The sequence below is a fragment of the Mustela nigripes genome, chromosome 2, assembly GCF_022355385.1.
Source record: "Mustela nigripes isolate SB6536 chromosome 2, MUSNIG.SB6536, whole genome shotgun sequence".
NCBI lineage: Eukaryota > Metazoa > Chordata > Mammalia > Carnivora > Mustelidae > Mustela > Mustela nigripes.
Window position 1 is genome coordinate 142,553,474 of NC_081558.1, and position 14,854 is coordinate 142,568,327.

Sequence of the window (14,854 nt, forward strand, 5' to 3'; positions counted from 1 at the left end):
GCTGAAATGACAGCTTTATCCAACAGGCTCAATGCATCCTAGGAGCACAATGCAATGAGGGTCAGAGGGGTTGACTATTATAAAACACACACACAAGTTCTCCACTTTCAAAAGCAAAACAATCAAGCCAGGGAGGACAAATAATTGGATCAACATAGCATTCTCTTTTGCTAAATATCCCAAACCCAAGACTCCTTACTTGTGGAGTCTAATATGTCTCCAAATAAGTATGAAAATGGGTTAACTTCAATAAATTTCAAAACAAAAATAACGGAAGAGTACCCACTTTTCCAGGGCACCCGGTGGCTCACTCAGTTGAGCAGCCTACTCGGGTAGAGGCTGCAACCTACCCAGAGTTTCTGGTCCACCGGAGTTAGGTTTGAGCCCCAAAAATGTATATTTGTCACAACTTTGAGGTGATGCTGAGCTGCAGTTCTGCACTTTAAAAATGGGGATCAAAGATGATTTAACATGCAGCGATGGACACACTCAAAACTCAGAAGAAACAAGTAACCAAAACATGTGCTCATAGCAAAGGCACCTAGTCAAGGGGATCTACTGGGAAATAGAACATTATAGTTTGAAATACTGTATGTATCTATGTGTAAGCAAAAATAGATAAAAATATATGTTTATAAAAAATAGTATTTATATAAAGGTATTAGTGAAACAGGGATCTCTTTTTTTTCTTTTTTTTTTTTTAAGATTTTATTTATTTATTTGTCAGAGAGAGAGAGAGTGAGAGCGAGCACAGGCAGACAGAGTGGAAGGCAGAGGCAGAGGGAGAAGCAGGCTCCCTGTGGAGCAAGGAGCCCGATGTGGGACTCGATCCCAGGACGCCGGGATCATGACCTGAGCCGAAGGCAGCTGCTTAACCAACTGAGCCACCCAGGTGTCCCAGAAACAGGGATCTCTTAATTTAATGATATATTTCCCCCCCCCCAAACAAAAAGCAAGGTTACAAAAATTGTTTATATTTAAATTCTATTTAAGAAAAGCAAAAAAGACACTTTATATAATAAGTCTGCCAAAGGATATTACTGTTTTTCCTTTTTAATGTAATTTTGGAATCTTAAAATTTATAATGAGAGGAAACTGTTTCACGTACAAAGACTTGATCAAACACAGATTTAAAATAATGACATTATTAACCAGGAAAAAAACAAGGAACAAGAGACTTAACATCTATAACAAGCACACATTTTGAGTTAATGTAATTACTTGTTAAAAGGCAATATATCACCCAGCTTGAGCACAGTATGTTTTCATGTAAATAATTATCTGAGAAAGCAAGCCTGCAACCTTCTCCAGGAAGCCAACTTCAAAAAGCTTGATCTCAACATGGATCTATCATGTGCATGGAAAATAATCAAAAGAACTCATAAAGCATCAAACTCTATGGCAGGTTTCAGCAAAAAGCAGCAAGATTTTAAAACTGCTTCTGAAAAGATGAATTCTTACCCACCCTACCCCACATTTCCCAGGGAAATAAAAGCAGAAGTCCTAAAAGGGGCCAGACAGAAACACTGTGTCTGCTCAGCTTTGAGTCCAGGGTGTTGGAAGGTAATTTCTGACTGGGAAGTCCTCTCTTCCTCTCTTCATTTCTCTCTAGAACACTCAAGATTTACTGATGAAAGCTCAGCAGATACTTGATCATAAAGAGTAATAACAACTAAACGAAGACACTAAAAGGAAAATACCAGATGCCATTCTGCAGGATGTACTAAATGCCACCTAATGGATACATTTAAATCCTCCTGAACCAACAGAGTAACCAGGTAATTTTATATATAAAGTATTGGACAAATGTATGTGTTTACAAGATGATGGGTGTGTACATGTTTGTCAAGTTTTCTTAAAATTAGAAAACTTCAACAATAATCGATATTGATTCAGGTAGTTATTTGGAATAAAATTTCAAATACAAGCTGTATTGATGCTGTTAGAGACAACCACTAACTGCTTCATTAAATACACACACACACACACACACACACAGAACATGGAAATAAAACACAAATGGTCTTATTTTACCTCGAGTAGAAAGTGAGACTTATATATAGATAAATGGAGGTGATATCCTGTTATCAAGACTACTCATTAAATAAGGTGACATTCTACGCAAAATGAGCATTCCCAACAGATAATTTTTGAAACGATCAGAGAATGCACAAATTAGAGTAAATAGCAGTAGCAAGGAAGCTTAAAATCTACCATCTTACCTCAATTTAATACTGAATGTTGTTTAGTATTTTCAGGTTAAACTGGGAAGGAGGTGTCAAAAATTAAGCCCTAATTGTGACACGAATCTTTTTTTCATGACATGAATCTTTTATTCAATAATTAGACAGTGAAATACTACATTTGTGGGAATTTAGTATTTTCTCTATTTGTTATACTTAAGTTTTTCACATGGAATCTTTTTTTGTTTTGTTTTAATTTGGATATGTATGCTTTGAACAACACCATGTCCTATACTTTGGAATAAAATTGATATAGAATCAAATTCCATTTGCCTTTGATGAAATAAAAACGTTAATTAGATGCCCGATAATGTATTCAAGTCAAGTTTAGTTTTCTTTTATAGCCCCCTGTTGTGGTATAATAACCTAGGGAACCAGACAAGGACGTGCTTTAATACTTTATTTTAGCCATCATTATATACTCTATAGACTGGAAAGTATGCCCTGGCAGTTTTGAAGAACAGCATTTGATGACCATTTCTTTTTGTGTGCGTGTGTGTGTGTGTTTTTAAATGAAGGATATTCAAGAGAATGTATGTAAAAATTTCAAATATATTGTGCAAAGTCAGAAATAAGATATATGTAGGTTAAAATATTTGGAGCTAAAAAATTAGTCTGAGGCTGATTTCTGAATGGGTGATATATGAGCAATATACAGGCAGAAATATCTTCAATTATAAAGTTATATACCTGATTTAATATTTAACAATAAATTCCCTTCAAGTGATTTTATACAAATGTCTTGCCCCTTTCTACTTTTAAATTCTAAGAGCCAATTATCCGTCATTTCTCCTTGGAACCCTTTGATGGTTATCAGAGTAAATGAAGCCCAGGAATAATGAGAATACAGAAAAAGTGACTGTGAATAGAAATTTAAAAAGCTAAATGGCATGGAAATGAAGCTGTAAAGGAATAAAGCACAGTCCATGTTTCCCTTCCCATTTCTATATACTGTCTGCATGTGCCTAACAAAAATGTCCTTTAAGAGGCAAACATTTCACAATTGAGAAATCCAAAGTATCTCTACCTTCACATAACGTACTTCAGACCATTTTATTTGATATTTGCCACAATTAAGTATTCCGAGATTCAATTTTCCGTATTCTTACTGTCACAATAATTTCTGTTTCTAATAACGGAAAGCTCCGATTTTAGAAAAAGCTGTCCAGAGGGCGCCTGGGTGGCTTAGTCAGTTAAGCATCTGCCTTTGGCTCAGCTCAGGTCATAATCCCAGGATCCTGGGATTGAGCCCACATGGACCCCCAGTTTGGACTTCCTGCTCAGTGGTAAACCTGCTTCTCCTTCTCCCTCTGCACCCCCTCCTGTTGTTATGCTTGTGTGCGCTTTCTCGCTCACTTTCCCCCAAATAAATAAACAAAATACTTTTTTTAAAAAAGTTACACAGAGAGAAGACCAAAATCGACAGTCTGGGATTGAAAATAACCATCCCTACTCTCCTCTCCTAGGTAGTGAAGAAGAAACACGAGCCATGGACAACCTCACCTCTGTGGCTGCAAATGGCAGTTTATGCACCAGAGATTACAAGATCACACAGGTCCTCTTTCCGCTCCTTTACACTGTCCTGTTTTTTGTTGGACTCATCACAAACAGTCTGGCTATGAGGATTTTCTTTCAAATCCGCAATAAATCTAACTTTATCATTTTTCTTAAGAACACAGTCATTTCTGATCTTCTCATGATTTTGACTTTTCCATTCAAAATTCTCAGTGATGCCAAACTGGGAACAGGACCACTGAGAACCTTTGTGTGCCAAGTGACCTCTGTCATATTTTATTTCACAATGTACATCAGTATTTCATTCCTTGGACTGATAACTATTGATCGCTACCAGAAAACCACCAGGCCATTTAAGATGTCCAACCCCAGCAATCTCTTGGGGGCTAAAATTCTCTCTGTCATAATTTGGGCATTCATGTTCTTACTCTCTTTGCCCAACATGATTCTGACCAACAAAAGGCCAAAAGACAAGAATGTGAAGAAATGCTCTTTCCTCAAATCAGAGTTTGGTCTGGTCTGGCATGAAATAGTCAATTACATCTGTCAAGTCATTTTCTGGATTAATTTTTTAATTGTCATTGTATGTTATACACTCATTACAAAAGAACTATACAGGTCATATGTGAGAACAAGGGGCGTAGGCAAAGTCCCCAAGAAAAAGGTAAACATCAAAGTTTTCATTATCATTGCTGTATTTTTTATTTGTTTTGTTCCTTTCCATTTTGCTCGCATTCCCTACACCCTGAGCCAAACCCGGGATGTCTTTGACTGCTCCGCTGAGAATACTCTGTTTTATGTTAAAGAAAGCACACTTTGGTTGACTTCCTTAAATGCATGCCTGGATCCATTCATCTACTTTTTCCTCTGCAAGTCCTTCAAAAATTCCTTAATGAGTATGCTGAAGTGCCGCAATTCTGCAACGTCTCCATCCCAACAAAACAGGAAAAAAGAACAGGACAGTGGTGACCCAAGTGAAGAGACTCCAATGTAAAACACCTGAGGTAATATTCCAACCTATTAGCGTCTGGAACATCCAAAAGGAAAGCACTGTGTAAAAGTACTGACTAATAGTAAGCTGAGTTAGTAACAATGACTCTCTAAACAAGTAGTAGAAAACAACAGAAGTCATTTTCATTTACTTATCCAGTAGTAAAAGCTGTCTTAAAATGTAGAAAAAGAAATCTAACATGTAGATGTTTAGCAAAATGAACTGTATCTAATCATTGTGGTTATAAGCCAAACTACATGGAAGTCATGATTTATAAAGTGTTAGCAATGTGGGTGACCATAGGATAAATGTTGTAATTTTTTTAATACGTTATTGAACACAGTATAATTATCAAGTTATAATCAACTAAGGAAAAATGATAAAGCTGATAAAAAAAACTTCTGACTGAAAATTATACTGAGATGTGCATACACTCTAGTCCCTGACCAAATGCTGATCTATTGTGATACTCATTATAATATTTTAAGAGGGACATTTAACAAAGACTATAAAAACTACTAACTTCTAACTAACTATTAGCAAAAGCCTAAGAAATTTAAATTAATTGAAATGGTAACTGGACTGAACTTTTTAAATTTTCATTAAAAAGATAGGCTTTAAAATACTTGTCCAATAAAAAGAGCAGAAATAGCAAAATTTATTTTGCTATTTATTTAAAAGTTATTTCTATGACCTTGTAATACCGAAAAACTCTTTTAGTATTTCCTTAATCCTAGAGAAAACAGTTTTATTAATGGTAAAATACCATCATTGCCACTTACCTTTATTAATTAGCTTTCAGAAACTACCTGCTATTTGGGTTAGTGAATATTGCTTCAGTGAGAAAAACAACTGTGAATATGCGGTTGCAAAGCATAACTATTAGCAGAAAAGTGGGTAAAATGTTTCTAATTACTGGTTTGTCACTTGTGTGAAATATCAAAAAAAAAGTATATTAAACTCTAAAACACACTTTGTTGGAATTTCTTTGTTCGAAGACATTAGATATCACAGCTCACCTCTTATATACTCCTACATCAAACATCAAACCATTGTAATAAAGGATAACTGCAAAAACTTTTATGACACATCACTGGACAAAGTCTCTAGTGAAAGTACCATAACACATCAATTAGTTCATAAGTAAATGATAATGAAATATGATTCTACACAAGCCGTAGTCACTATTTTTAGTACAAACAAAATATATAATACACTTGGAAGCTGGTATTATTTATTTCAATTATTTATGATCCCCAGAGGTGATTCTCAAATATAAGGCATGAATACCAGTAGCAAAATATGATGAGAGGGGGGGAAAAACAGGGTGAGTTGCAGTATATGGAAGTTCACTGAACTCCAGTATTAATCAATTTTTATCTAAATCCTCCACATATTCTGCTGAGCTAAATATCAGGGCAAAGTTGAACTCGCTCAACTTTCTAAATGAGATCTATTCTCAAGTGGTTCCATTTACTTCCCCGGCACTTCTACAGGCAAGCACTGTGTGTTAGAGGTGAAGCACAAAAAGAAATGCATCAAAAATGAGGCATGTTCTACATAGTGCTAGTCTACATTCTAGCCACGTAGACTAACACAATTCACTTTAACATCACATGTGTAAGTGTGCACATTCTGTAAGAACAGCAGGATAGTTAAAACGGAAGAATACCACAGGCCAACTCATCTGTCTTTTTACTTTGCATACAAGAAAAATGAAGGGCAAATCCACCCCTCAACTCATCCGAGTCAGGGGGTACAGAGTGGGTTAGAACTGACACCACGGTGCCATGACCACATGAACTGCTGAGAGACTGCAGAGTGGGCAAAGACTTTCCCAAATAATCTTTCCCTTTGTATGAAATTAACTCACTGAGAAAACAATTTCCCTAACAGAAAGAAAAGAACAGAAAAACAGAAATGCCAATTTTACAGTATTCTTAAAAAAGAACTATAAAGTGTTCAGAATTACCTATGTTTTTATATATAAAATGAAAAAATTTACATTAAACTCTAAATCACACTTTTTTGGGAATTCCTTATTCAATGACCTGACACAGCCTACACTCCTATATCAAAAATCAAACTGAATCTACTCAAGACGGACCGAGAGATCAGTATTTACAGAGTACTCAGGACACACAGAATAGGTCACTATTTCCAGGTTTAAGAATTTTAATATACATAACAAATCCCAGATTTCATAATAACTTTAAAAAAAAAAAAAAAAGGAAGCCGAATTTTGTAGACTCAGATCCAGAAGTTGAAAAATTCAGATGAGACAAACAAAATGTAGCCTTGTTAATAGCGTTAGGAGCTAACAAGTCCAAAGGATGCTGGTTAGGGGCAGTTTGATATCACAGTGGTTTTTATAGAAACAGTCTAAACCAGGTGTGGCAAAGTATAGCCTGCAAGCCAAACCCAGTCAACTCCTCCTTTTTGGATCACCAACTTAAGAATGGTTTTTACATTTTCAAATATCAACAGAGAAAATACTATAATTAAAATTTCATGCTGTATTAAAGTTATATGAAATTCCAGTGTCAGGGGCCACAGTGAGGTGTATTAGAACATGGCCACCACCCACAGGTTTTACCTGTGGTTGGTTACCAGCTCCAACAACAGGACTGAGTAGCTGGGTTGTGGTGAAGACTGCACGGCCATAAACCAAAATATTTACTAGGTGGTTCTTTAGAAAAGACGATTGACAAACCCTGGACCAGAACTCTAAAAACAGGTGGAGAACAATCACAAGAAGAACCCACTATTCAGGCATCTAAGTGTTTCAGCAGCTTTACATTAAAAACAAACTAAAAACCAGGGGGTGGGAGGTTGGGGGAACCAGGTAGTGGGTATTAGAAAGGGCACGGATTGCATGGAGCACTGGGTGTGGGGCAAAAACAATGAATACTGTTACGCTGAAAAGAAATAAAATAAAAAATTAAAATTAAAAAAAAAAAAAACCTAAAAACTATAGATTCCGGTGCCTAATCTGGGTGATCACTGTTGACTGGAAATGCCCAAAGTGAGATTACAGTGATGCCAGTTGGAACTAAATATGTAGAAATGCACATACAAGTCAGTAAATAAAGGGAAACAGCCTGATCTTTTTAAATGGGAAAAGGACATAAAAACATCAAATTCCAAGAGAAATACAAATGTATTAAATACATTAAAAATAAAATGTATTAATATTTAATACATTAAAAATATGTATGTATGTAAAATATGTAAAAAATGTATTAAATACATTAAAAATACAAAAAAATATATACTCTCACTAATAAACAAGTATATTTACATTTAAATTGCATGGGTTTTTTTTTTTCCCCACCTCTAAGTTTAGAATTGCTTTAAGAGATTTTTACAACAGTGTTGAAAGGAAAAATCCCACTCAGTGAGAATGTAAATTGGTACAATCTTTCTGGAAATCTATCCGAAAATACCATTCAACATTTTGCTGCACAGCTTTTGTCCAGCAATCCCACTTCCAGGAAATTTTCTACAAATATGTTGAAACAACTACACAAAAATATATGGACATACATGTGATCTACAGTACTGTTTTTAAGAGAGAAAAATTTGGAAAAAAGAAAAAACATGAAATGTCAATTGGTAATGGCTTAACCAAACTATGGTAACTTTCTATAGTATAACTTTAAAAAAAAAAGAACAACAGGTAAATCTTCACAGACTAACATGAAAGGAAATAAAGATCTGGTTTGTCAATAAAGGTAAATATATATATTTGCACACACAGGTATACATATGTAAGGGGAGATTAACTTTCAGTTTCTACTATACATATGCTTATATTTGAATTCCTCAAGCTTGCTTATCTTTTATAATAAGAGAAAACAGATATTAATATGTTTAAGGTAATATTAAGACTTCATTGTTTCTACTTATCTGTAGAGATTTTCTAATACTGATTTTACTTATAGACACTTCTACAGTTAATGTTAAACTACATAACTTATTTTAGCTTATTATTATTTCCACTTTCAGTTAATCCCGTGTGGAATTTCTTAAGCAATTTTATGTCATCTGAGAAAGTACCATGCTATGATCTGATGTGAAGTAAAAGGCTCTTTTTGTAGGAGTTCCCACTATGACTTTCATTCCAAATCAAAACAAATACTTCCTCATCTTTTCAGATATCATTTAGATGGTACGAGTTAACCACATCAACAGGAATCTTTAGACTATTAACTCTGATCCAAAGGAAAATCACAAAAGAGACTAAAAATGAGAAAAATAATTTATTGCCATTTGGCAGGCTTCTAATTTCGATGAGCTTTAAATGTATCTTCTTTAATTCTATCCAGATCACACCACTGGGAACCATATTATATTTTCAACCATGTAATTCACCATAAGGGATAAAGTTTCACAAATTCATTAAACTTTAAATTTAAACTTTAAACTCTTCACTCATCAATAAGTAATACAAAGCCCAGAAAGTCTAGAATCTAGTAAACAATTCCAGTTCACACTGTGGTTTCTGACAGTTGGGAGTGTGAGGCAGGCTCTGAGCATGACCTCTGAACCGGATTGCATGGGCCCGAAGTTGGCTTGAATGCATCATTGTTCAAACTGCTTAACTGTTTGCCTCAAAATGGGACCAATACCTGAGGATTTTTGTTGAAAAGTAAATATGAACATATTATCATTTAGAGCAGTATAACTACTAGCTATACAAATTTTATTGGTTTTGACTACATATAGAACTTAAAATTTGGTTTCTTCCCATTTGGCAAATTTCTAATTTTGGGGACCTTTCATTTCATCTTTGATTTTTCCCCACCCGTCATTTGTGATCTTTCCCCAAACGTATACACGGTATCCCACTTTTAACTTTATTCAACAAGAAACATACTAACATCTTCTTCTACATGACATACATTAGTCTGTGCACTGGGTGAATTTTCACTCATTTCATTTCCTGAACAACCCAACAAAGTAAATACTATTATTTATTTTCATTGTAAGGAGAAGGCAACGGTTTCATGGAAAACATAAATAATTTGCCCAAGGTCACAAGGAAATAAGTAAGAGCTCCAATAAGAAATTGAACCCAGGCATTCCAACTCCTAAGACAGTGCTCCTAACTTCTCTGCTGGGCATGTTAAGCACATGGACATATAGCAATGTGTGGTCTATTGGATATTTAGTATGCTCAAACATTTTGAAACTTGCCCCATTTGAAAGAACATATTCCCTAACTTCAGAAATGGGCACCGTTAAGTCAGTTCCTCTTTTGAAAGTTTCCCACACTTGGACATTTTGAAAGTTGACCAAAATGTGATTTCCAGTTTTCATATTATGAAATTTTCTTGTACAGCATTTCCTTATTTAAACTGAAACTATTCCAAACCTCCATCTAGATAATGGTTTTGGAGATTTAGGGAAATTTATACTTAATTATGTAGGTCAAATACTTCTACTTAGAAATTAAAATTTCCCCTCCACTGAAGCAAGCAAGAAGATGCATGTTTAAATTATGTTCCATCACAATAATGAAATCCAGAATCTGTATTTCCAAGAAACAATTTATTTGAGTCAAACATACATTTTTTAAACTGTGCCACAATTCGTAGTTTCCACAAAATTATCAGGCATCCTATTGCCTCATGTTTTAAACATCCAGTGGAACATGAAATTTTTCTTCCCAGAATCCCGAACCAGGCGATCCCAAAATTCTCCACCAACACAACCACAGTCTGCTCAACCCTGTCGTGAAATGTGCAGTAAAAACTATGATGTGAAACTCCATGGAGAACTCCACATTCCCCTCATAAGGTCCCTTAATTTTCCCCTTCCCTTTATCTACCTGGCAGGGAAACATTTCGATTCATGGACAAGTGTCTCTACATAAAGCAGCAATTACACCCTTTCAAACTTGGAAGAGATTTAAAGGATACATTTTATAGACTTTGACCCAAGGCTGACTGATGAAATTCCTGAGTCTTCAGCAGTTCACATACAGCATTAGATATAGAGAAATTTCCAAAAATGGTTTCTAATGAGTGAAATTACCTCTACTGAAATGTGCAGTACACTCACCACTTCAGGAAGGGGTGAATGTTTCTTAGTGTTTCCTACATACCCGCCACAATTCTAGACAACTGACACTCATTGTGTCTTCTCATTAACACCATGAGGAATATAATCTCATTACATCCAGTATATAGATGAGGAAACTGAGGCAGAAATTCTTAAATCATTTGTCTATGATCTAGCATGCAATAATTGCTGGATCTTGGACTCTAACCCCCCAAATCTGTGTCTAACAGGTCTTAACTTTTGGAAAATATGTCTATCTCTCTGAGATAAAAGACCAAAGGACTGAGATAAATGTAAAAATAAGAGGTCATCCTACTGAACACAGATTTCTGGACAAAGCAGTCTACAAGAGTGCAGATGATGATTCTGATTTTAGAATCAGCACTTGCTCTCTCCTCCATGGCTGTAGTTTGGGACTAACTTATTTTTCTCCCACCTATTCTTAGATACAAGAGGCACTCAAAAATTCCACTGACTGCTGTGTAGATAGAAAAGATAAATTGCCAAAAGGTATTAGATAAGAAAATATAAAGATATTCAAGTCACAGTAGATTAACAGCACCTAAGTTTCATATAAAAGAGGCTTATTAGAAAATCTGCAAAGGTTTGAATATGAAGACATTCTAATTGATCACATTACACACGTGAAAATGAGGAAGGAAACCTGGTATAAGAAAGCAGAACAACACTTGCCTCACATGCTCTCCATGGGCCAAACCAAACACTGCCTCAATCAGAAGAAACAGCTCAGGATTCTCCCAAACAAAGGTGAATTTCAACTTTTATTATAAGTGGGCTTGCTTATAAGAGAAAGAAAATGTTCGGGGTGGGGAGGGAACGCTTTAAGGTAGACATTCTAGAAACCATAGATTATGAGCATAAGGAAATATATAATATGCAGCAATCTGACATGAATAATGCCTTCTTAAATGGGTTTTGTTTTACTGCATGTTAAAAGGAGCACTTACAAAGGAGGTAGAACCTGTTATTTGGGTTGCATAAGGATGTAAAAGTAATGGTACTATTGCAGGTCCCAAAAATGTAGTTACATGTTTAAAAAACCCTAGCTAGAAACAATATGTTCCTTTTCAACTCCTCTACTGAAGGCGATGAGTAAATGTAAGGTGTTAATATGCTACACACCTACGTTTAAAAGACTGCTTTTAAACATAGCACTCTGAAAATTATGAAATGCTTCTTTCCCTTTGTGTGTGTGGTTATCTGTGATAGCGGACACTGGCAACCATGAACACCACAGAGATCAAGAGCTTCAATGGGTCTGAGCGGTGCCCCAGAGACACACGGGTAGCGCAGTTGGTGTTCCCAGCCATCTACACGGTCGTGTTCGTCCTCGGCATCCTGCTGAACACTCTGGCCCTGTGGGTGTTCCTTCACATCCCCAGCTCCTCCACCTTCGTTGTCTACCTCAAAAATACTCTGGTGGCCGACTTGATAATGACGCTCACACTTCCATTCAAAATCCTCTCCGACTCACACCTCGGACCCTGGCAACTCCGGGCCTTTGTGTGTCGTTTCTCCGCGGTCATCTTTTATGAGACCATGTATGTAGGGATCATACTGCTAGGATTTATAGCCTTTGACAGATTCCTCAAGATCATCAGGCCTTTTGGAAAATTCTTCGTCCAAAAACCTGATTTTGCAAAACTAGTCTCAATCCTCATTTGGCTCCTTTTGTTCCTCATCTCTCTGCCAAATATAATCTTGAGCAACAAGGAAGCAACGCCGTCATCCGTGAAAAAGTGTGCCTCTTTGAAGGGCCCGCTGGGGCTGAAATGGCATCAAGGGGTGAACAACGTATGCCAGTTGATTTTCTGGACTGTTTTTGTCCTAATGCTTCTGTTTTATGTGGTGATTGCGAAGAAAGTATACAACTCTTATCGAAAGTCCGGAAGTAAGGACCGCAAACACAACACAAAGCTGGAAGGTAAAGTATTTATTGTCGTGGCTGTATTCTTTGTGTGTTTTGCTCCATTTCATTTTGCCCGAGTTCCATACACTCACAGTCAAATCAACAGCAAGACTGACTGCAGGTTGCAAAATCAATTGTTTATAGCTAAAGAAACAACTCTCTTTTTGGCAGCAACTAACATTTGTATGGATCCCTTAATATACATATTCCTGTGTAAAAAATTCACAGAACGCCTACCGTGTATGAGAGGGAAAAAGACCACAGGATCAACTCAAGAAAATCAAACCACTCAGACAGATAATATAACTCTAAGCTGATAAATTTCTCATGACTACTTTCTATTTACTTCAAAAGATAATTGATTTGGGAATCAAATTTAAGCAGTGAAAGAAAAACAGATGGGACAAATGCTTTCTTACATGTTATTACCCTGGTTTACAGAAAGGATTATACAAATTTTAATTCCACATAGACCGATTGATGAGCAGAATGAAGTATCATTCAGAGAAAACAACTGAAAGCAAAGTGGCCGCTAGAGGTCATCTTTTTGAAAGCATTCATTTGCATTTTAGAAAACATTATGGGTAAATGTAAATTACTAAGAAAGACCCTTCCAAAACACTTTCCCACATTCTCTGACATACATGAGTCAAACAACACTACTGCTTTTGTGTCCTACAGCTGCTGATACTTGCTGATTTAAAAACAAACAAACAAACCTGAAAATCCTTGGATGAAAGCTGAAGCTAGTAGTTGAAAGGGATACTGGATATGGAGCATCTGGGGAGTTGAAACAGGGTCAGAAAACCCTAAGAAAGCCTGGATGAAGGAATTTCCCCTTATAAAGAGCCTCTTCCAGTATCAAGAGTACTGACATTTCAGTACTCCATAGGAGGCACAGATGATTATTAAGCCACATAAAATATCATACTGTAGTGCTTTGCCTGTGTCTTCAGTGTATACAATTTAAGGGCAAGAACACAGGACTGATACTCTCTGGAATTCTCCCTCTGCCTGGCAAATACTCTAATGGCAGTTGAATATGCCAGCTACTGAACAAACCCTGCCTAGGTCACAACCTCTACCCAGATGCTCACGCCTCTGGCGGAAACTAACTACTCCTCCCACTGTTTGGGCATGTGTTAGGGCCCCTGGGGCAGACTTCCCTTCACTAGTTAGTGATATCCCTAACTGCATCCCTGAAAGATGACTAGGATTCTTTAAGAAAGACAATATATTTTCGAGACTGAAACCATGTCATATTTTCTAGGTACCTCCCACAATATTCCCCACAGACCATGAATTACAACTGTTTGAAATACAGTATGTCATTGTTGTGCCATTCTGGGCACATTTATGGAGAGAATGCTGACCCACAATCATTAGCATCCATACTGGGGAAATTTAGCAAAGGATGGCCACCTGCTGGTACTTATTCACCTCTACATTTCTTCTTGAATTCCTGTGTGCTTCAAAAAAGCTAAAACGTGTTTATCTAGAATTGTGGACACAGATTTATATCTCTAGAGAAAACGCACAGAGGAATAGTCATGCTCTGTAAACGTGCCTCTGGCTCTAACATGATCACCATAGCTGAAACCCCAGGCCTCTTCCCATGTTCTCCAAGGCCCTGAAGGACCTGGAACTTCCCGACCTTTCTGGCCTTATCTCCTAACTGCTCTTCCATCCCTGGAACATTACATACACTCTTATGGATGTTTGTAACTGTCAAAACATGCCTTGCTCCTTTTCGTCCCTGGGCCACTCACTGCACAGGTAAATCTCCCTTTGACCCAATCATGAAACCCTAAGATGCCATCAATTGGCCCATGAACTCTCATCTGGTCAACCTCCCACCACCATCTCAAACCCAATCACCCCCTCATCGGACTGTTGTCACACCTCAATTATTGTACTTATCACGCTGCTTTGTAATTACTTGCCCACACACATACCTACTCTTTTAATAATCTATGTATATTTTTGAGAGCAGAGATGGTGTCTCATTGTGAAATCAATAAATATTTGATAAAATAATCCAAGGTGGTTTTATTTTCACATTCTAGAAGAGCTAAGAGGAAGCCAATTCTCATGATGCTGTTATTTTCA

The 14,854-nt window shown here is 36.5% G+C and overlaps 3 protein-coding genes across 4 annotated transcripts in view; 2 read left to right on the plus strand and 1 right to left on the minus strand.

Moving 5' to 3' along the window:
- The window catches only part of P2RY12 (purinergic receptor P2Y12), a 45,210-nt gene extending 37,316 nt beyond the window's left edge, over positions 1-7,894 (plus strand). For both annotated transcript variants that reach the window (XM_059391729.1, XM_059391730.1), the window contains exons 2-3: positions 1,613-1,778; positions 3,710-7,894. In XM_059391729.1, coding sequence (XP_059247712.1) covers positions 3,733-4,752 — 1,020 coding nt within the window. In that variant the 5' untranslated portion in view covers positions 1,613-1,778; positions 3,710-3,732 and the 3' untranslated portion in view covers positions 4,753-7,894. The remainder of the gene's footprint in view (positions 1-1,612; positions 1,779-3,709) is intronic.
- MED12L (mediator complex subunit 12L) overlaps positions 1-14,854 on the minus strand; it is a 323,861-nt gene that overhangs the window by 78,399 nt on the left and 230,608 nt on the right. The gene's annotated exons all lie outside the window — the stretch shown is intronic.
- On the plus strand, positions 11,525-14,782 carry P2RY13 (purinergic receptor P2Y13). The gene is made up of 2 exons (XM_059388078.1): positions 11,525-11,583; positions 12,046-14,782. Exon 2 carries the CDS (start codon positions 12,061-12,063, stop codon positions 13,060-13,062), a length of 1,002 nt encoding a protein of 333 aa, XP_059244061.1. The 5' UTR covers positions 11,525-11,583; positions 12,046-12,060; the 3' UTR covers positions 13,063-14,782.

Excerpts from the sequence above, each read along its gene's own strand:
- P2RY13 (XM_059388078.1), top strand. The coding sequence starts at position 12,061 with ATGAACACCACAGAGATCAAGAGCTTCAATGGGTCTGAGCGGTGCCCC.